The 23,582-nt window shown below is 37.8% G+C and overlaps 2 protein-coding genes across 12 annotated transcripts in view; one reads left to right on the forward strand and one right to left on the reverse strand.

The window, feature by feature from the left end:
- On the forward strand, window positions 1-23,367 carry LRRC39 (leucine rich repeat containing 39). 2 transcript variants are annotated; one of them, XM_021090153.2, is made up of 9 exons: window positions 1-101; window positions 4,306-4,498; window positions 11,888-11,993; window positions 13,787-13,943; window positions 14,517-14,653; window positions 18,294-18,439; window positions 19,474-19,626; window positions 20,772-20,915; window positions 22,851-23,367. In XM_021090153.2, exons 2-9 carry the CDS (start codon window positions 4,386-4,388, stop codon window positions 22,852-22,854), a joined length of 960 nt encoding a protein of 319 aa, XP_020945812.2. In that variant the 5' UTR covers window positions 1-101; window positions 4,306-4,385; the 3' UTR covers window positions 22,855-23,367. The 2 variants fall into 2 exon arrangements, with proteins under 2 accessions (XP_020945812.2, XP_020945811.2); XM_021090152.2 differs by having other exon boundaries at window positions 20,772-20,908.
- TRMT13 (tRNA methyltransferase 13 homolog) overlaps window positions 21,173-23,582 on the reverse strand; it is a 24,811-nt gene continuing 22,401 nt past the window's right edge. For all 10 annotated transcript variants that reach the window (XR_014844665.1, XR_014844664.1, XR_014844663.1 and 7 more), the window contains exon 11: window positions 21,173-23,324. Coding sequence is in view for 6 of the 10 variants with exons in the window: in XM_085023869.1 (XP_084879995.1) it covers window positions 23,129-23,324 (196 nt within the window). In the remaining 4 variants the exon portion in view is untranslated. The remainder of the gene's footprint in view (window positions 23,325-23,582) is intronic.

The raw sequence follows: 23,582 nt of genomic DNA on the forward strand, positions 1-23,582 counted from the left end.
AATCATTCGGAGTCACCCTGAAAACAATACTCCCCGAAGTCCGCTCTTAGCTGATAATCACTAATTTTGGGGGATGCCGGCTTCTGCATCCACTGCCCATGGTAAGTATTTTTCAAAACCTTCTTTTCCCACTCTTGGCATAAAGAGAGTGCTATTGATGTCTCTACTGTGTCTGTATTTGCTGCACTATCAACTAAACTTAGAATTGAGTTTAAAAGTCTCTTTGAGGGTTCATAGTCATTCAGGTAGTTGTCTTCCTCCAGAAGGTCAATTTCCCTGGAAGTTAAGAAGTATTTCTTCTGAGATCCTAGTTCTTTTGCTTTCTTTTGACTCTGGGAAGCCGACTCCCCAGTCGTGTCATAGCCATGCTTACCTTACTGCTGTGCTACGTGGTTTCCTGTCATAGTAGTAACCAAGGTAGAGAACACCAGCCTGTGTTGGAGGTAGAAATACATCCATCACTACTGTCTTGCTTTCCTCAAAGGGGCATCGGTCACTATTATGGGGAAACTGAGGGCTCAAGTGTAATGGCAAATGGGGAAATGAATAGCACATGAATTGTTACATGGGTTTAGTAATCTAACATTTACATGTAGATTCTTGACATTTAAAAAATATCTTATTGGAGTTCCTGTTGTGGCGCAGTGGTTAACGAATCCGACTAGGAACCATGAGGTTGCGGGTTTGACCCATGGCCTTGCTCAGTGGGTTAAGGATCTGGCGTTGTCGTGAGCTGTGGTGTAGGTCGCAGAAGTGGCTTGGATCCTGCTGGTGTAGGCCAGCGGCTACGGCTCCTATTCGACCCCTAGCCTGGGAATCTCCATATGCCACGGGAATGGCTCTAGAAAAGGCAAAAAGACCAAAAAAAAAAAAAAAGTCTTATTATTTGATAAACAAATAAATTGTAGCTGGACTGTGACATACCCAGAGGACTGAATTATCAGCATGGGTATCCCACGTTTTTTGATGGCAGAAAGACCTGGCAAATCTGTTCCTGTTTAAATTCTGCGTGTAGGACTTATCACAGTGCAGTGTAAACAAATCCGACTAGGAGCCATGAGGTTGCAGGTTCAATCTCTGGTCTCGCTCAGTGGGTTAGGGATCCAGCATTGCCGTGAGCTGTGGTGTAGGTCGCAGATGCAGCTCGGATCTGGCACTGCTGTGGCTGTGGTGTAGGCCAGCAGCTGTAGCTCCAATTAGACCCCTAGCCTGGGAACTACCACATGCCTTGGCTGTGGCCCTAAAAAGATAAAAGACAAAAATAAATAAGTAAATAAAAAATAAATTCTGCATGTATTGCTTAAAAATAAGGACCACCTCCTAATAATTTTCTGTGTGTTGGCCATTTTATATTCCTCCTAAAATGTTAAACTCTTTTCCTCTGTAATACATTTTTCTCTCTCTGTCTCTTTTTCACACAGGAATTGTATACTTGGTTTGAAGAAATCAGTAATTTAGATTTAAGTCAGTAATTTAGAGGAGATTAATAATAAAAGCAATATTATCTATCTAATTTCTATCATCCTGGACAAAATGATTTTAAATATTTCAGGATTTAGTTTTCAATATTTATCTCCATAATACTTTTTTTTTCTTTTTTAAAAGCAGTTGTGCTATGTTTTATCAGCCTTAAATATTATCTCGAGTTTCATTTTGAAAGGCGATGCTTAAGTTCACTTACACCCCATATATCTCTATTTTACTATCTTCTGATTGCCTTTATAATGTACATACTTAAATCTCTATTTCTTGTTCCATGAAGTATAGGCAGGATTTCTTGATCTCCCTACCTTCTACTTCTCTGTTTCCTTCTTCCACGTGCTATTAAAAATGTTTTTATTTTTACATTTTCAAGATGAATTACATCCTGGTTTTTAGCTATAAATAAGCCTGCTTTTTCATAGTTTCATTTATTTCAAAAGTTGATTTTCATCACACAAAAAAGGAACTTTGTATCCTTAGCAATCATTCCTTTTTACCCCTCTGGTTACCATTAATCTACTTTTTATCTCCATAGGTTTGCCTTCTCTAGGCATTTCATGTAAATGGGATCATACAATTTGTGGTATCTCACGAGTGGCTTCTATCAGCATAAATCAACATTTATCCATGGTGTAGCACATATTAGTGCTTTGTTCCTTTTCATGGCATAATAATATTCCATTTCATGGAAAAATCACATTTTGTTTGTCCATTTATTAGTTGATAGCCATTTGTTTCTACTTTTCAGCTCTTATGAATAATACTATTATCAACATTCAGGTATAGGTTTTTATGTAAACATGTATTTTCATTTCTCTTGGGTATAAACCTAGGAGTGATCGTTCTCTGTTTTTTTACTTACCATTTTTCTCTATGGGTTTTTTTTTTTTTTAACTTTTATATTTTTAGGGTCACACTTGTGGCACATGGAGCTTCCCAGTCTAGGGGTCAAATCGGAGCTATAGCGCCAGGCCTATGCCTCAGTGACGTGGGTCTCTTTATGTTTTAGTTGAGCCTTTTCTAAACAAGCCACAGGATTTTGTCTTTTATTTAATTGGATAATCTTTCTATATTAACTTGGCTCACTTAGTAGTGAGGAAAGTGTAAATTATGAGCATTATGAGATATCTTCTTATGCACGGTGTGTGGGTGAGGACATATACCTGTGGGGACCCACACAGTCCTGGTTAGTATATAAACGGGCATAACCACTTTGGCAGAACAGTTTGGCTCCGTCTCACAAATGGGCACACCCACATCACTATGATCTAGCAACTCTAATCCTGAATATATACTCAACGGAAATAATGTCACTTGAGTACTAAGAATATAAGAACAGGAATTTTAGAAATAGTATTGCTCATTATAGCAAAAATCTGGGACCCAAATATCCACATTCGTTAGAATGGACAAATAAATAGTGTCACAGGCACATGTTTTGGAGATCATGGCATATCAGTATATAAAGTGCTTTCCTTTTTCATGGAGCTATGTAATTTCCCATGATACAGATGTACTATAATTTACTGATGGAAAGTTTTTTCCAATCTTTGCTGTTGAGAAAAACACTGTACGGAATAACTTCATAATATGTCAATTTACATTTTAAAATATTTGCCGTATAAATTCCTACAAGTGTGACTGTGGATTTGTAAGTTTGGTAGATATTACCAAAATTCACTCCATAGAGGATGACTGTATATACTAGCACTTTTAGTGTATGAGACTACCTGTTTTCCTATGCTGTTGCAAATTTCACTTCTTCCTTTGCAAACTTTATGCCTTCCTATTTACTTTCTTTGCATTATTGCCTTCCAGTATAAGGTTCAATGGAGGTGGTAAATGTAGACATCTTTGACTTCTTGAATTTTGAAGAAAATTATTAAATTATTGTGAATCCGATTCTGGCATCATTGCTAGCATAATCTGGTAAAAAGTCAATACCATTATATGTAAGGCGAAGAACATTCCACTAAACAGGTCTACCGTCATTTACATAACCATTCCCCTCCTCCTCCCATTTCTGAGACACAAGTCACAATCCTCAATGTGGGATGACTCCATTTGCACTTTATTTTATACAAGAGCAAACCACCCCAATATTTTACCACTTAATGGAATTCCAGCCTGTGCATATAGCATCTAAATTCAGTAGATATCTCAACATGCCTGCTTATCATATAAATCCATTATTAAACATTTCTCTGTCATTGGACATGTAAACTAGTTGTGGTTTTTCATTGTTGGGAATTAATAGTCCCAAAAGAAGTAGAGTTGGCATCACTTCCCATCTCTGCCACTTATTAGAGACGAGACATTAACCAATGGCCCACTTTTTTTAGGGCTTGGTTTTCTCATCTATATATTAGACACAATAAAAGTAACCATGTCATGATGTTTTTATGAGAATTACCAAGTAAAATATGGTATGTAAAGTGCATCAAATAATTTTGGGGACATGGAACATGTTCAAGAAGCATAAGCTGTTATGATATTTATGGTACTCAATCAACATTCTTTTTTCTTTTTTTGTCTTTTGTCCTTTTAGGGCCACACCTGCAGGATATGGAAGTTCCCAGACTAGGGGTCTAATTGGAGCTGTTGCCGCTGGCCTACGCCAGAGCCACAGCATTGCCAGATCCGAGCCGTGTCTGCGACCTACACCACATCTCCCAGCGATGCCAGATCCTTAACCCACTGAGCAAAGCCAGGGGTCAACCCCCAAACCTCATGGTTCTTAGTCGGATTTGTTTCCACTGTGCCACCACGGGAACTCCTCAATCAATATTCTGAAACACGTTTTTTTCCCTCTGGTACCACCAGGTCCTTTCTGAGATGGCATCTGTGATTCAGCTCTTCAAAAATTAATGAAGTTGATGACTCTGTGACAATGTGGAGAAATCATGTCAGAAAATGTGGTTTGTACTGGGGCTGTCACTGCTGTAAAAGAAGTTTGGGAAGAGAGAATAAAGAAACACAATGAAGACCTGAAGCGAGAGAAGGAATTTCAACAAAAGTATGTAATAACCTGTTTAGTGTTTTGAATTAGTAAAAATTCATAACATTCTTATTATTGAAAAGAGCATTTTTATTTTGTTTTGTTTTTGCTTTGTAGGGCCCCCTGTGCAGTTTATGGAAGTTCCCAGGCTAGGGGTTGAATCGGAGGCGTAGCCGCCAGTCTATGCCACAGCCACAGCACCAGCAGGATCTGAGCCGTATCTGAGATCTACATCAGAGCTCATGGCAACACCGGATCCTTAACCCACTGAGCGAGGCCAGGGGTGGAACCCGAATCCTCATGGATAGTAGTCTACCACTGAGCCACAATGGGAAATCTGAAAAGAACATTTATTAAATGCCTTATTATTGAATTTGATAGAGGTTTTTATTTATTGAAAACCCAAAATATAACTAAAGGAAGCACTTGACTCAATTAAGTCTGGCTATGTTATGAAGGCCACAAAAAAAAAAAAAAAAAATACAGGTGTCGGAGTTCCCACTGTGGCTCGGTATGTTAAAGATCCAGCATTGCTGCAGCTGTGACATAGGTCACAGCTCCAGTTCCTGTTTGATTCCTGGCCTAGGAACTTCCATGTACCATGGGTGTGGAAAAAAACAAACAAAAAATAGAAGTGTTTATATATAAATACAACTGTTATCCTGAGCCCTCATAGGCATTTGTTTAATGTTCATGAAAGTATCATTTAGCCTACTTTTCAGAGACTGGTCAACACTGTATTCCTTAGGATCTAAAACAACATCTGGCGAGGACGGTACAGTAGAATCTCACCTATTTGCATAGCTGTGAGTTCCACCCAGGGCCCCTGTGGACGGCTTCATTCACCTGATCATTTTGGGTTCTCCTTAGTTTAATGTTCACTTCTGCTGCCCTGTCAATCTCTACCTACTCGCCTAATAGGGTATCTCCAAACTATCCCACAATTCTTGCAAGAATAGCCCCTTTCCTCACAGATTCCGTATAGCTTCCTATAATTATCATTCATTAGGTCTCTTTCTAAACATTGTTATATGTCAATTATATCTCCATTTTATTTTATTTTATTTTATTCTTTGCTTTTTAGCACCTGTGGCATACGGAGGTTCCCAGGCTAGGGGTCCAATTGGAGCTACAGCTGCCAGCCTATACCAAGCAACACCAGATCCGAGCCGAGTCTGTGACCTAAACCACAGCTCATGGCAACCCGGGATCCTTAACCCACTGAGCGAGGCCCAGGGTTGAACCCACAATTTCATGGTTCCTAGTCGGATTTGTTGCCACTGCACCACCACAGTAACTCCCTATATCTCCATTTAAAAAATGGTCTTGTATTGCTTCTCAGCCTTTTGGCTAAGATCGAGTGTAAAAAATGATCTTGTGTCTTTTAGCAAGTGAAAGAAAAAGCTAAAAATGGCCTTCCCACTGAGTTCCCATGGCTCAGCAGAAACTAACCCAACTGGTGTCCATGAAGGGGCGGGTTCAATCCCTGGACCAGTGCAGTATGTTAAGGATCCAGCGTTGCGGTGACCTGTGGTGTAGGTTGCAGACTTGGCTTGGATCTGGTGTTGCTTTGGCTATGATGCTGCATCTCCTATCAGTCCCCTAGCCTGGGAACTTTCATAAGCCATGAGGGCATCCCTAAAAATCAAAAAAAAAAAGATCATTTTAATTTCCCTGGTGACTCACTGGGTTAAAGATCTGGCATTGTCACTTCTGTGGCTCAGGTTTGATCCTTGGCCTGGGAATTACTGAATGCCTCAGGTGTGGCCAAAGATAAATAATGTTTAAAAAAGGGAATTATTTCATTTCAGCAGCTTCAAGTTTTCTCTGTACAAAACAGGCAAGGCCCTAAAAGGATAAGAATGTAATTTAATGCTTCTTTTTTTCAGCCAAAAGGGGCTAAACAAAAAGCCTTAAGTTTAGGCAGAAATCATTCTCATTGTCTTTTGATGTCAAGTTGCCCGGAAGAAATCAAGTACTTGGGTAAGAGCTCGTGTAACAACATTTGAGAAAGGCTTTAGACTGTAATCAAAGGGTTTTTAGAAGAGGTAGAAAAAGTCTGTTCAAAACTTGAAAGAATCTCAAGATTAAAATAAGCAATGTGGGAATTATAGAATGCTAGAGCTAGAAGAGACCTGAGGCATTATTTAATCCAAACCTCCTGTTTCATAGTAAGGCCCATAGATGTGAGATATCTTGGCCATGGTCATCAAATTAATTGATGCATTCCAGACTTGGATCATAGTAATTCAGAAGCCAGAAAGAATTAATGAGTCACCATGGAGATGGAAATAAACTTGTCTAACTAGCGTCACTGTAAACTCATTAAGGACAGAGCTTTTCAGATGCACGAAGTCTAGCACGGTGTTTTTTTAAAGTATAGAGTTGATTTACAATGTTGTGCTAATTAATGTCTGCTGTACAGTAAAGGGACTCAGTTATATACCTATATACATTCTTTATTCTTTTCTATTGTGGCTTATCCCGGGAGATGGAATATAGTCCCTGTGCTATAGAGTAGGACCTCATTGCTTAACCATTCTAAATGTAATAGTTTGCATCTGTTAACCCCAAACTCCCCATCTATCCCACTCTCTCCTCCCTCCCCCTTGGCAACCACAAATCTGTTCTCTATGTCTGTGAGTCTGATTCTGTTCTATATATATGTTCATTTGTGCCAAATTTTAGATTCCACATAAGAGTGATGTCTTATGGTATTTGTCTTTTTCTAACTTCATTCAGTAGGAGAATTTCTAGTTGCATCCATGTTGCTGCAAATGACATTATTTCATTCTTTTTTATGGCTGAATAGTTTTCCATTATATATGTACTATATATATATATATATATACCACATCTTCTATATCCTTTCATCTGTCCATGGATATTTAGGTTGTTCTGATGTCTTGGCTATTCTGAATAGTGCTGCTATAAACATAGGGGTGCATGTATCTTTTCAAATTATTGTTTTGTCTAGATACATGCCTGGGAGTGGGGTTGCTAGATCATATGGTAATTCTATTTTTAGTTTTCTGAGCATCTTCCATACTGTTTCCCATGGTGGTTGCACCAACTTACATTCCTACCAACCATGTAGGAGGGTTCCCTTTACTCCACACTCTCGCCAGCATTTGTTATTTGTAGACTTTTTAATGATGACCAATCTGACCTGTGTGAGGTTAGCATAGTATTTGGCATTTAGTGGGGATGCTTGATGAATTCTTTAATTGAAGTTAAAGTTTGGGGAATTAGATACCTCATTGCTCTTGGCATTAAATCTTGCTCTGAAATATTTATCTTGAGGAGTTACCATCCTGGCTCACTGGTTAACAAATCTGACTAGCATCCATGAAGATGCAGGTTTGATCCCTGATCTTGCTCAGTGGGTTAAGGATCCAGCATTGCCGTGAGCTCTGGTGTAGGTAGGTTGCAGATACGGCTTGGATCCTGTGTTGCTTTGTCTGTGGTGTAGGCCAGTAGCTGTAGCTCCTATTCGACCCCTAGCCTGGGAACCTCCATATGCTTTGAGTGCACCCCTAAAAATAAATAAACAAAAAAAAATAAATTTAAAGAGAATGAAATATGTATATCTCAGTGAGTAATAAGTAATTAATAATCATTATGCCTATTGGGTTTTTGCAGGTTTTTTTTGTCTTTTCTAGGGCTGTACCCCATGGCATGTGGAGGTTCCCAGGCTAGGGGTCCAATCGGAGCTGTAGCCACAGGCCTACGCCACAGCCACAGCAACGCCAGATCCAAGCTATGTCTGCAACCTACACCACAGCTGACAGCAACACTGGATCCTTAACCCACTGAGCAAGGCTAGGGATGGAACCCGAAATCTCATGGTTCCTAGTTGGCTTTGTTTCTGCTGCACCACAACAGGAACTCCTATGCTTACTGTTTTTTTGTTTGTTTGTTTGTTTCTTTGTTTTGCTTTGTTTTTGCTTTTTAGGGCTGCACTTGTGCACATGGAAGTTCCCAGCCTAGGGGTTGAGTCGGAGCTACAGCTGCCAGCCTATACCACAGCTCATGGCAACGCTGGATCCCCGACCTACTGAGTGAGGCCAGGGATCCAACCCGAATCCTCATGGATATTAGTCAGCTTCGTTTCTGCTGCGTCACAGCGGGAACTGCTATATCTACTGTTTGAATAGTTCTATTTTTATGAAAAGTGGTGTAATTGAATAGATGGCATTAAACATTTATCTCCCTTAACCACACCTGTAGGAAGCTTAGCTATTCAGTCTAAAAAGTCACCACAAGGCCATTGCTATAGTACACTTGTTAGCAGATTAGTTAACTTTCAGACAAGTAGTGGATGAAAATACATACTCTATAGGAATTTGTGTGTGTGTGTGTGTGTGTGTGTGTGTGTGTGTGTGTTTAGGGCCACACCTGCGACAGATGGAGGTTCTCAGGCTAGGGTCTAATCAGAGCTGTAGTCGCTGGCCTATGCCACAGCCACTGGGGATCAGAGCTGAGGCATGTCTGTGACGTACACCACAGCTCACGGCAACACCAAATCCTTAACCCATTGAACTTGGCCAGGGATCGAACCCATTTCCTCATGAATGCTGGTAGGGTTCATTAACCGCTGAGCCACGATGGGAATTCTACAGGAATATTTTGCAAACACAAACATATGTAGACCGCAAATATTACACTTTCAGAGATATTGGTTTTCTGTTCATTAAAATCCTCACTGAAGATCAGTTAATACACAAAATTGCTGAGAATATATATTAACTCTTGGATGTCAGAGAATCTTGGCAAATAAATAGTCAAATTAATTAAACCTATTTGATGATTGCTTATATCTCTATTATTTATCATTTTAATAGGTTAAAAGTGCAAAGATTTCAAATCTTAATTTAATTTTCATACATGAAATATTCTAGTATAGAAATAGAAAGAAAAGCTTGAATTCCTGTTGTGGAGCAGTGGAAATGAACCTGTCTAGTAACCATGAGGATTCGGATTTGGTCCCTGGCCTGCTTAGTGGGTTAAGGATCTGGCATTGCTGTGAGCTGTGGTGTAGGTCACAGATGCAGCTTGGATCTCACGTTGCTGTGGCTATGGTGTAGGCTGGCAGCTACAGCTCCGATTTGACCTCTAGCCTGGGAACTTCCATATGCCACAGGAGTGGCCCTAAAAAGGATAAAAAAAAAAAAAAGGTAGAAAAAAAATAGAAAACTTCTGCAGCCTTTTCCTAGCCATTTTTATGGCTAGCTGTTATATATGTTTGGAAAGAACCAAAAAATCAGTAGGATGTGCTCTAGAATTTTGTACCGTTTTATATCTGAAAAAAAAACCTGGATAAAATTGAATATAGTAATGTACAGTTTAACTCTGAAGTCGAACTATATCATTTGCAGGTCATTAAAAAACTTTCAGGAGTTTGCTCTGTGGCCTAACAAGATCAAGAGGCATCTCTGCAGCACCAGGATGCAGGTTTGACCCCTGGCCTAACACAGTGGGTTAAAGGATCTGGTGTTGCTGCAGCTGCAGCATAGGTCACACCTACAGCTTGGATCTGATCCCTGGCCTGGGAACTCCAAGAAAACAACAACAACAACAAAACTTTTAAATTACGTATCTGTGGATTAGGTATTTAATAAATGGAAGTCAAAACATCAGTGAGGTACTACTTCACACCTACTAGGATAGCTATGATAAAAATATGGACATTAACAAGGATTTCCCCGTCATGGCTCAGTGGAAATGAATCTTATTGGTATCCATGAAGATGTAGGTTCGATCCCTGGACTCACTCAGTGGATTAAGGATCTGGTGTTGCTGTGAGCTGTGGTGTAGGCCGGTGGCTGCTGCTCCCATTCACCCCCTAGCCTGGAAACCTCCATATGCTGTGAGTGGGGCCTTAAAAGGACAAAAGGACCAAAAAAGAAAGAAAAAAGAAAAAAAGATGGACGATAACAAATGTTGGTGAAAATGGTAACCAGAATCCTCACATACTGCTGGGGAGAAGGTAAAATGATGCAAGCAATTTGGACATAGTTTGGCAGTTCTTAAAAAAGTTAAACATAGAGTTACCCAATGATGCGACAATGTATATTCCTAGGAATATACACACTCAAGAGAAATGAAACTATGTCTACATGAAAATTTGTACATGAGTGTTCATAGCAGCAACACTCAGCTAAAAAAACGGAATTAACTCAAATGTCTATCAACTGGAGAAACAAAATCTGGTATATCCATGCAGTAGAATACTAATCTTCTATAAAAAGGAATAAAGTACTGATATATTTTACAGCATGCATAAACTTTGGATAAAACTATGTTACATGAGAAGCCAGACACAAAAAGGCCACCTGCTATATAGTCCCCTTTATATGAAATGTCCAGAATGGGCACATCCATAGATTTAGAAAGTAGACCAGGTGTTGCCAGGGGATGGGGAGGGAGGAATGGAGAGTGACTACTAAGGGTGTGGGGTCTCTTTTTTGAGTGATAAAAATATTTTGGATCAAATAGTGGTGATGATAGCACAGCTCTCTGAATATACCAAAAAACGCTGAATTGTATACTTCAGAAGGATTTTTATGATATATGAATTGAATCTCAATACAGCTGTTATAAAAAAATCTATGATATGGAGTTCCTGCCATGGTGCAATGGGTTAGGAATCTGACTACAGTCGCTGTGCTTGCTATGGAGGTGTGGGTTTATCTTTGGCCTGGCACAGTAGATTAAAAGATCTGGCATTGCCACAGCTGTGGCATAGGTAGCACCTGCAGCTCAGACTCAGTCCCTGGCCAGGGAACTTCCACATGTCATGAGTTCAGCCGTAAAAATTTTAAAAATATCTATGATGCTTTTTAGAAACTTTAAAATAGGGCATTTATTATACTAATCATATATATATGTATGTATGATTTTTTTTATATGGGCCCTACCCAGAGCATATGAAGATTCCCAGGCTAGGGGTCAAATCAGAGCTACAGCTGCTGGCCTACACCACAGCTGCAGCCGTGCCAGATCTGAGCCGCGTCTGTGACCTCACAGCAACGCCAGATCCTTAACACATGGAGCGAGGCCAGGGATTGAACCCGTGTCCTCATGGATACTCGTCAGATTCATTTCCACTGAGCCATGATGGGAACTCCACTGATCATATTTATAATTCTTGCAAGATAAAGTATTCTTATTTCCAAATACTATCAATCAAATTGTTTTGTTTGTTTTGGCTGCACCTGAGGCATGTAGAAGTTCCCAAGCCAAAAATGTAACCAGAACCACAGCAGTGACAATGCCAGATCCTAAACCTGCTGAGCCACTGGGGAACTCCCAAATGTTTGTTTTTGATGGGTCACTCTTTCACATAAAAGTGAATGCTACCTATGTCATTACCTGTGAACTAAAATGATTTTCCTGGTTTCCTAGGCTAGTGCGGATTTGGGAAGAGCGAGTATGTTTAATCAAGCTAAGGGAAAAGGTCACCATGGAAGATGGAAGAGCTATTTTGAAGATAGAAAAAGAGGAATGGCAGGTAAGCTTTATAGAAGTAATTCTCTTATCTTTTCTTTTCTTTTTTTTTTCTTTTTTTTTTTTTTTTTTTTTTTTGCTTTTTAGGGCCACACCTGCAGCATATGGAAGTTCCCAGGCTAGGGGTCGAATTGGGGCTACAGCTGCCAGCCTAGCCATAGCCACAGCTGCCAGCTGCCACCATAGCCACAGCAACTCAGGATCTGAACAGCATCCATGACCTACACTACAGCTCATGGATCCTGGCAAGGCCAGGCATCAAACCCGCATCTTCACGGATCCTAGTTGGGTTCATGAACTGTTGAGCCATGAAGGGAACTCCTAGAAGTAATATTTGATTTTCTGTATTTTGCATTTTGGGGGAAAGTTGAGGGAATGAGTCTTAGCCTATGTCCTTAAGGCTGGAATAAGAAGGGATTCTAATTTTAATAATATGCCAAATGAATTTGGGCCACATGAACAACTGAAAATTAACATAACTTCACTTTTTTTTTTTTGCAGAAATTCAACCAATGTGCTTTAACTCTGCCTAAATTTAAGTCATTTGTAACATTTCTCCTACTTGTCCTGCTAATAAGCAATTTCTCATTTTCCATAAAAAGGTGACCAGCTGCTTAACAAAAATCATAGTTTTTCCAAAGCAAATGCTCAAACTGCACAAATGGAAATGTATGTTAATTTTTTTCTTAGATTCATAACCTGATTCATATTATCTTTCTCTTTCATGTACATCCACTTAGTTGCTTGATTACATTAGGCTTACTCTAATTTTGACAAGGGCCGCCTCTATGCCTTGAGTTAGTGTTGGTTTTCATACAGGTACATTTAATTAAGGGGTTAGCTCCTTTATTTTATCTTTGGCTATTCTAGGCTGAAAGGGAAAAGGCATAGAGATCAGAATAGCTGAAACTTTAAAAATTCTTAAATTAAAAAAAAAACCTCTTAAAAAACTTTTATAAACTACTTCAAAACAGAAAAGGAAGTTTGAGTTGTTGAGTCAAATGATTTTTTTGTTTCTCTACGATTTCAATTAACCACTAATTCTCATTTTCAGTAACATATGTACTCTAGGAAAACCTAATACGACAGTCTTTATTTTTATTTATTTATTTTTTGGCCATACCCATGGCAGGCAGAAGTTCCAGGGCCAGGGATCCAACCTGTGCCATAGCTGCAACCTGAGCCATGGCAATGACAACACCAGATTCTTTTTTTTTTTTTTTTGTATTTTTAGAGCCGCATCTGAGGAATATGGAGGTTTCCAGGCTAGGGGTCCAATTGGAACTGTAGCCACCAGCCTACACCACAGCCACAGCAACTCGAGATCCAAGACGTGTCTGTGACTACATCATCACAGCTCATGGCAATGCCAGATCCTTAACCCACTGAGCGAGGCCAGGGATTGAACCCAAATCCTCATAGATAACTAGTCAGGTTCGTTAACCACTGAGCCATGATGGGAATTCTGACAGCACCAGATTCTTAAACCACTGTGCTACTAGGGAACTCCCACAGTAGAATCTTTAGAATGCAGCTCTATATGTCTGGACTATTGACCAAAATGTGCTTTTTTTTTTTTTCTATAATGACTGAGGTTTTAGCACCTTCCCCCCAAAAAAGTAAAGGTCTTAGAAGTAACACAAAGCACTTGGAAATAGAACCCATTAAAGAAAAAATATTCCTAAGGTTTTTTTTTTCAAATCAAATACTATCTCCACAATCATATTTCAGCGTGGCATGGTGCTATAATAATTTAAGTAATATAGTAATTCCATCATTTCTTTTACTTGAGTTTAGACCCTTCCTTCTTCCCTACTGAAACTGAGTCAGCTACAGGAATGGCAACTTCATAGAACTGGTTTGCTGAAAATTCCTGAATTCATTGGAAGATTCCAGAACCTTATTGTGCTAGATTTATCTCGAAACACAATTTCAGAGATACCTCGAGGAATTGGTAAGAAAGATTGCTTTTATTCCCATGACTTTTATTGAGCGTTTTTTTTAAATACATGAAATAAAGGTCTCATCCTTATAACATGCTTGAGTCTTGAGAAAATTTTAAACATCTAATCTAAATTGATGCTTCCAAGGGACCCAAGTTTCTGGATTTACTGAGGTGATTCAAGATGAGATTTCAATACAGAAGAAGTTTCTTTGTAAATGATACTGTGTAGATTCTAGAAAAATATTGCTGGTTCAGTTGTTCTTCCTAGAAGGGAACTGGTTGAAGACAAGAAAGAAAAAAAAAGTTCCTTAAATGAGAAACAAAAATCCCCAAATGGGCAATTAGTCAGGATAAGGTTCAGGTAAAAAGAATGAAAAAAAAAATTTTTTTTTTTTGCCTATAGCACTGATAACTCATTTGCTCCTTATCTGAAGAATGGGCAGGACACATACTGGGAAAAAGGAAGAGCCCATGTATGAATTTGCCAATATGAAACTGGCAAGTAAGTTATGCTGTAATACTTAATACCTGGAAATATTTTTTATATCCATCTGCTCTCTATTGTGTATTGTTTTTCTGTAGGACTGCTCACTAGACTTCAGGAACTGAATCTTAGTTACAACAAAATCAAGACTGTCCCCAGTGAACTAAGTCACTGTGCCAGCTTGGAGAAACTAGAGCTTGCTGTTAACAGAGATATATGTGATCTTCCACATGAGGTCAGAATGCTATAAATGCCTACTATCTTTTTTTTTTTTTTTCCTGTCTTTTTGCTGTTTCTTTGGGCCCCTCCCACGGCATATGGAGGTTCCCAGGCTAGGGGTTGAATCGGAGCCGCAGCCACTGGCCTACGCCAGAGCCACAGCAATGCAGGATCCGAGCCGAGTCTGCAACCTACACCACAGCTCACGGCAACGCCGGATCGTTAACCCACTGAGCAAGGGCAGGGACCGAACCCGCAACCTCATGGTTCCTAGTCGGATTCGTTAACCACTGCGCCACGACGGGAACTCCAAATGCCTACGATCTTATATTCCATCTACTAGTGGTAGATTAAAAAGAACACTAATGAAAAGGTGCTATACATTTTATATCAAAATATTCAGTGAAAACCATTTCCTGGTTTTTTTACATAGCATGTTTTTAATTAGAGAAAGATCTATTTAGTGTAAAAAGGTATTTCTATTACTGACACATCACTGACGTCATTTGTTGACTAGACTGTGATCTTGAAGACCAGAGTGCATCTTATTTCTATTCCTAGACCAGAAGGCACCGCCTAGGTGGTAGTCATTACTTAGTGTTTATTGAGTGAATAAATGATTATCATGAAACACAGACAATGTGGTGATAGAAAAACTCCTTTGTTTATTAGCTGGTTTTTAGAGGTGATCAGTTTTTGAGATAAAGTGAAAAGACATGATTTCTTCCGTTTAGGCAAAGGCTTCCTTTGCTAGCTTCCTAGGCTTCACCAAGTAAAAGGAAGGCAGTGGGGCTTGGAATGTCTTCGGACTTTGACCTGGTATAACATGTTATTGATAAAACCAAACTGATCATAGAGATAGACATTTGTATTACTTTTCAAACATATTTAAGGCTCTTAGATTCAGCAAAGGAAATTTCCATGGTGCTTTGCCTAGAAAGTAATGATTTTGCAAGATAAAGGTTAAGAAAAATAATAGGCTCAAAATAAAAGATTATTTCCTTCTTCCCCTGTATCTTGGTAAGCATGACAGTCACCCCACCCCCAAACTAGTAAACATGTACCAAAAATTTTACTCTTACAAGTAAAACATAGTTTCGATATTTATACCCATCTCTTCTGATAATAGTTCAATTTAGTGAAATGTATACACTTGCTTATGATGAAAATCATGATAGGGATAATTTCTTTATATCTGAAAGAGAGCCAATAAATATCTTATTTCTAATTTCTTTTTTTTTCTTTTTTTTTTGGTCACACACCCATGGCATATGGAAGTTCCAGGCTAGGGGTGGAATCCAAGCCACAGCTGTGACTTATGCCACAGCAGCAGCCATGCTGGATCCTTAACCCATTGTGCTAAAGCAGAAACTCCCTTATTTCTAATTTCTAATTCTTGTAATTTTTTTTTCTAATCATTAAAAAGCTTTATGAATTTGGGCACATCTATTAACCTGTCTTTAATGTCTTTACTTGAAGAAATAGGTTTCATGGGAACAAATACTGAACCGAAATCTTTTTTTGTTTGTTTGTTCTGAACTGAGATCTTGAGCCTGGGATTATTTCCAAGTGTGGCTTTTAAGTAACTATGTGGCCTTGAACAGACCACTTTACATAACTAGGTTTCAGTTTTCACATATGCAGAATTAAGACTTGGATTATAGTGGTTTTAACATCTTTATTCAATCTTCTAAAATGAAAGGGTTCTAGCACCACTGAGAAATCTGCAATGGGAGATTTATCTCTCAGCCATTAAATTGCACACACTGTAACACACATATTTATGCTAACATAAAATCTTTTTATACACTATTCTGAACCATTTGAAAACTTAAATTTGATGACAAAAGTTGAAAAAGTATTCATGATTTGACTTCTAAAGCTAAAAAAAATCACCTGCTAAATGGAAAACTACTTTCTGTATTACCCGTAAAACACTACATTCGTGCATTTTTTTGAGGTATTAAAATTGTGGAATGAATTTGATTGTGCCCCAAGATAGAAATAAAATATAGAATTTGCCTAGGTACAATAGAGAATTTTTTTTGTAAAAGTTAACTAAATTCTTATATCTTGAAATTTTCACTACACAGTAAAGAGAAATTTAGAAATTTTGTAGCTTTTGGTCCATGAAAACTTGAGTGTACATCATAGCTCCATTGTTTCTAGTTACATGGCCTCTTTAACCAACACTGTCCATGGAAAATGGAAAAGAGGTACCCACCTTGTAAAGCTGATGAATAAACTTGAGCCATAGGTATCAACATGAATACATTTACAAACTGATATCGAAAGAAAAAAGCAAGTTGAAGAAAGAACAGTATCATCATCTTTAAATAAAATTTAAAAACATAAAAGACTAACTTTTAAATGAAAAAATACATAATAGTAATATATAGATGTACATAAAGAAATATATAGAAAACATGTATTTGTGTGCAGTAATGAAAACATTAAAAATGCATGAGGATGACAGATATCAAATTTAGGATAGACTTATCTTTCAAGAGGAAGAAGGGAGAAGTACAGAGGGGCAGTTATATCAATATATTTTGTGTGTGTGTGTATTTTTAAAGTTTTATTGGAATATAGTTGATCTACAATGTTATGATAATTTTTCCTGTACAGCAAAGTGAGTCAGTTCTATACATGTACGCACATCCAGTCTTTTTCAGATTCTCTTTCCATATAGATTATGATAGAATATTGGCAGAATTCTCTTGCTATACAGCAGGTCCCTGTTGGCCAATTATTCCATATCCCACAGTGTGCATATGCCAATCCCAAACTCCCAGTCCATCTCTCCCCTGCACCTGTCTCCTTTGGAAACCATAAGTTTGTTTTCAAAGTCTCTGAATATATTTTCTTTCTTAAGCTGAGCACACTGGTGTTGTTAGTCTTAATAATTTTTTTTTTTTTACTGTTTTCACTTAAAAAAATAGAATTACCAAACAGTAAATTCTATGACTGAGATAATACATGTAAAGCATCAGGTATAAAGAAGGGGGTTTAATAAAGGTAACTATTATTCTGAAGGTTGAATTTTACCATGAAATTCTTGACTACTAGATAGAAGGAAAACATGTTTACTCCCAGAAAGAAAGAAAAAAAGCTTCTGCTAGGCGCTTCTATAAACCCTAAACCCTGGCACTTGGTTATTTTGGAAGATAAATTTTCTTTGAATAGATGACCTTTTTATGAGAGAGCTTTTTTTTTTTTTTTTTTTGCTATTTCTTGGGCCGCCCCTGTGGCATGTGGAGGTTCCCAGGCTAGGGGTCGAATTGGAGCTGTAGCCACTGGCCTACACCAGAGCCACAGCAATGTGGGATCCGAGCCGTGTCTGCAACCTACACCACAGCTCACGGCAACGCCAGATCGTTAACCCACTGAGCAAGGGCAGGGACCGAACCCGCAACCTCATGGATTCGTTAACCACTGCGCCACCACGGGAACTCCTGAGAGAGCTTTTTAATTTATCTGGCGAGTATTTAGCTTTATTGTTATTTCAAATTCACTGTGGACTGTTATGACTAAATAAAGCCCCATTATAATGTAACCATTCCCTGATGTGAAACATCTCCTTTACAAACCATGTGTATGTTCCAGTAGTTTATATTGTGGACATTTATTTTGAAAACTCTTGCCTTCCTCTTCAGCTGAGCAATTTGTTGAAGCTTACTCACCTGGATTTGAGTATGAACCACTTTACAACAATTCCTTCTGCTGTGTTGAACATGCCTGCCCTTGAGTGGCTTGATATGGGAAGCAACAGACTTGAACAACTTCCTGATACCATAGAAAGGTAAAATAAATAATTTTTGGTTTTGCTACCAAGAGATGTGTTGAAATCATCTATAATAAGAAATAACAAAACAAAGGGGACCCCAAGCACAATTAATCACGATAGATGCACTTAGTTCTAAATCATTCATGCCACTTTTTAACAGAATATTTTCATTTACTCCAAATAAGAAAAAAAAGGGTTTGGGGAGAGAAAAACTGGCTATCTGACTTCAACAAATTGATAAGAATATGCCACAACAATAACAACACTGCTTAATGTATGCCAGAATTTTTTTTTTTTTCTTTTTATGGCCACACCTGTGGCATATGGAAGTTCTCAGGCTAGGGGTTGAATTGGAGCTGCAGCTACCAGCCTACACCTCAGCCACAGTCACAGCCATGCGGGATCTGAGCTGAGTCTGTGAACTACACCACAGCTCACTCATAGCAATGCCAGATCCTTAACCCACTTAGTAAGGCCAGGGATCAAACACATATCCTCAAGGACACGCATCAGGTTCTTAACCCGCTGAGCCACAATGGGAACTCCATACCAGGCTCTTTTGTGCACTTTACAAACAGATGGAGGAAACGAATGCAGATATGTTAGTTAAACTGCTCAAGAGCACAGTAAGTGCGCAAGCTAGGATTTGAACCCAGGCACCTGGCCTCAGAGTCCAACCTGTTAACTATTTTGCCTATTTGCCTTGCCCTAAATGGACATATATTTCTGAGTTTTCTCTTAAGATTCTAATTTAGATTAGTAACATTTTAGCAGTTCTTCTGCAAGAAATACTGTGAGAGTAGTGAAAAGTTCTAGAATACACTGACTTCATTTCTACCGTTACATGATGAAGAGTTGTATGGTAGATAGAGATCAACTCCTCAATGTGGTTTCTCTAAAACCAGGTAACGTGAAGTCAATTAACTCAATAGATATACTGGTTGAAGGAGGTGTTGTACAAAATGACATTAAAAAAAATTGGGGTTAATAAGAACAAGGGTTTTCATATTATATGTGATTAATCACAGAAGCCTTTTTTAATTCTTCAGAATGCAAAGTCTACATACATTATGGCTGCAACGGAATGAAATAACATGCTTGCCAGAAACAATCAGCAATATGAAAAATCTGGGTACTCTTGTTCTCAGCAACAATAAACTACAAGATATTCCAGTGTGCATGGAAAAGATGACCAATCTGAGGTAAAAGTTGTAGACACAAAACTGACATATTCCTTTCTGGCTGCAGAACAAAGTAATATAGAGAAATTTTTATTAACAGATTTGACTTCTCATGCACATGAATGAAGCCACTTAAAAATCTTTTTCCAACTTTGAAATTTTATAATTTATAAATAGGATTCAAATAATACTGGTCTAGATTTTTTCCTTTTTTTTTCTTTTCGCTTTTTAGGGCCACACCCATGGTACATGGAAGTTCCCAGGCTAGGGTTTAAACTGGAGCTGCAGCTGCAGGCCTGTGCCACAGCCACAGCAGCTTGGGATCTGAGCTGCATCTGCGACCTACACCACAGCTCACAGCAACGCCAGATCCTTAACCCACTGAGCAAGGCCAGGGATCAAACCTGTGTCTTCATGGATACTATTTACTAGTGGGATCTGTTAACACTGCACCTCAAGGGGAACTCCCCTGTGGTTTATCAGCTTTACGGAATGTCCTGCGTTGGTTGGTGATGTTTTCCCGAAAATCATCTTTATAGCTGCTACCTTTATTCATGGTATAAAAACCGGAAACATAAGAATCGTGATTATTTTGCTTCCAAATAACTACAAATGGAGAAGGCAGTTGTATTACTGATAGAGTAATGTAACTTTTTCCTAATTACTAACAAACTCCCTCATTTATCTTCCTTTCAAAATTTATTTCCTGACAGTGAGCATAAGACACGAGAATCCACACTAAATCTCACAACCTTTGTAACAAAATCATTCATTTACTTATTCAGTAACTTCTGAGCTCTGTACTAGATGGTGAAAATATGATATGTTTTATAAAATACGCAGAAACTTTAAGTTCATAGCATTAATTGTATATTTGAGATGCCTTAGGACTGCTCTAGGAAAAGTGCACCGTATTAAACTTACGCTGTGGACTAACACTTGCTTTTACAAGCTTGGAAAATAAGTTATCTAAAGCTAATATATTTTTTCTTCTTAGGAAAGAAACTTAAATATACTTGGGATATATCATGTCTCACCAAGATGTTCAGTTATTGAAAGCAGTTAAAAGACAGTTATTTAGTATACTGTCATTTGATTCTTCTCCAGGGAAATAAATATACACTTCTATGGCACCTATAAAATACTGTTTTTTGGTGAACTACTAGGTTTGTCAACTTCCGAGACAACCCACTGAAATTGCAAGTAACACTTCCTCCCAGTGAAAACGTAGATGAGGAAGAGGAACGGGAATTATTCGGCCTTCAGTTTATGCACACATACATAGAGGAGTCACGGAGAGCAGGTACGAGGTCTGTATGCAATACAGGTCAAGACATCTTTTTAGTAGGGGATGTGTGTATTTACTAACTCCTTTATAGACTTTTCATTCCATCTTACTTCTTCTATCAAGTTCTGGTCTCTGGCAGGCTTGCGGGCAAACTTACCTTCCCATACAGTACTTGGTATCTGTCAGAAACATTCATTAACCTAAATGGGCCAAGGGACTGTATCAGAGTAACTCTTGTGTGTGTATGCATATTTTATGAAATATAACAGAGATAATGCCTGTTGTAGAATATCTTTTATTTCTGGGTATGAATCGTTGAATGAAGTGAAACAGATTGACACAAATTAGCATTGCCTAACTCAGTACAATCAGGTTAATTATTGAATGATGTATTATCTTCATTTATGTTCTTGATTTGCAGGCATGAACAGCTTATTTAAAAAATAATCAAGCCACCTTATTTTAATAGTATTTGGTACAGAACTTACAACAAAATAAAAAAGGTTACAATTTAAACTAAGATAATAAAACCAAGCCTGCCTGTTATGTCATTAAAAATATTTTTATGAATTAGTACTATTAATAATAGTTGATATTTATTGTGTAGTTGCTCTGTACTTAGAAGTGTTAAGCATTTTTTTTTTTTTTTTTTTGCTTTTTAGGGCTGCACCCGCGGCATATGGAGGTTCCCAGGCTAGGGGTTGAATCGGAGCTGTAGCCACCGGCCTACGCCAGAGCCACAGCAATGCAGGATCCGAGCTGCATCTGCGACCTACACCACAGCTCACAGCAACGCCTGATCCTTAACCCACTGAGTGATGCCAGGGGTTGAACCTGCAACCTCATGGTTCCTAGTCAGATTCATCTCCGCTGCACCACAACAGGAACTCCAGAAGTGTTACGCATTTTAATGTGTTATCTCACTTAATGCTCACAACCACCTTGTGAGGTATTATTATCTGTATCACCCCCATTTTAAGAGGGGAATTGAGGCACAAAGAGATCAAGTAGTAGGGTTAGGACTTAAACTAGGTAGTCTCATTAGACATTAAGATTAAGGTAGAAAGGTCAGAAATTAAAAATGAGCCAGTCTTCTAATTTACAATTAATGTAAACACAGACCTACAAATAAAAATATAGTTACTGAAAAATATCATTATAATATCTAAAATCAGTAATTCTGGATCTTTATCTTGGCAAATGTGCCAATTAAGACCATTTTTACAAATAAGGCAGAAATAAACCAAAGATAAGATGAGGAAACGATTAACAGTCCTACCATATGTTTGGCTTAATGTCTGTTTATGCATAGAAACAGATGGTGAGTTAAATGAGGCCAAAAAGTGAGAAAGTTTTTGGTATCATTATCTAATTTCCATTTTACTTCAAATTATTTTCCCAAGTAGAAATATAAAATATATTTATATTTGTTCCTGTACATTTAAAAATGGCCTGTTAAAAAATATAATACCTAATTAACTCCAGAAGTTATTTGCAAGTGTCAATTTAATTTGTGAATTAGGCTTATAAGTTTATTTTTGGAAGTTCTAACTAGATAATTATCCAATTAAAAAAGTGAAGTAAAATAGCTTTTGTTCTTGAAAACATCTTTAGTTTTGGTGTTTGTTATGAACAAGTTCTGACGGTGTATAAATACAGGTATGGCTCTTGAAATCTGAAGGCGAATTCCTTAACTGTTTGTGAATATTTCTGAATTTGTTTGCATCAGAAACAATGAAAATTAATTATTCTTTCCAGATCTGCCTGGACAAAAAAATCTGTATCTAAGCAAGACTCTCATATTGGTCCTTGCTATAAATTGACAATTGTCCACTATATCTTGAACTTGAAAAATAAAAAGTATTAAATAAAACCAAAGGAAAATAAATTTCCAAAATTAATGTAAATAGAAAGTTAATATGCCTAGTTGCATGCTGACATGTTATGTGTGTTTCAGGTAACCAAGTAAACTGCTCGACTACTTTACCAAACTCTGTAAATGCTGATGGATAATATAATCCGTGATGCCCTGTTGAAGAGGATTACTTTGGGAATTTGGTGAATTCTCTAATGTTTGGACCTTCTGAAGTAAAAAACAAAGCCATTACCAAAGTTCCATGAGGCTGCAACATTTTTTAAAGTTCATATGATCTGCTATTTATATTTTCATGAATATAAAAATATAATTAAAAAATGTTTTTTGGTGGAAGACAGATGTTCAAAATTTCTTTTCCATTAAGCGGTTGTTTCTGGTGACGAAGAATGATTTGGTAAAGCAGTTAACAGTACATTTTCCAAAGACACCAGAGGGTCTGTATAATACTGTAAAGCAGGACTGAATCCTTTCTGCTGTAAATACTTGATTCGGCCTTGGTCAATCAGCAGCTTACAAAGATGCCCTATTTTCTTCTTTTCTTCAACTGTAAGAAACCTAAATTGAATAAATACAGCATGTTGTTAAAATTCTGCAAAAAGCTTATAAAAATGATTTCGGTCACTTCTATGTATTGATAAGTTGCTAAATAACCCACAATATACTAGGAGCTATGTCCCATGCTTCCATGATATGTTTTATTTACGCCACAATAAAAGTGTATCTTAATTTATTCTAAAATTAGTAAAATACATTTTCATAAATGAATTTTTGGTACTATTTATCTAAAAAGAAATTAGAGCAGTAATAAAGGAT

The sequence above is a fragment of the Sus scrofa genome, chromosome 4 (genome assembly GCF_054392235.1).
Source record: "Sus scrofa isolate SSC_HxYL_T2T_F1_AM1 chromosome 4, Sscrofa_HxYL_maternal_Yorkshire_Landrace_v2.0, whole genome shotgun sequence".
Classification (NCBI taxonomy): Eukaryota; Metazoa; Chordata; class Mammalia; order Artiodactyla; family Suidae; genus Sus; species Sus scrofa.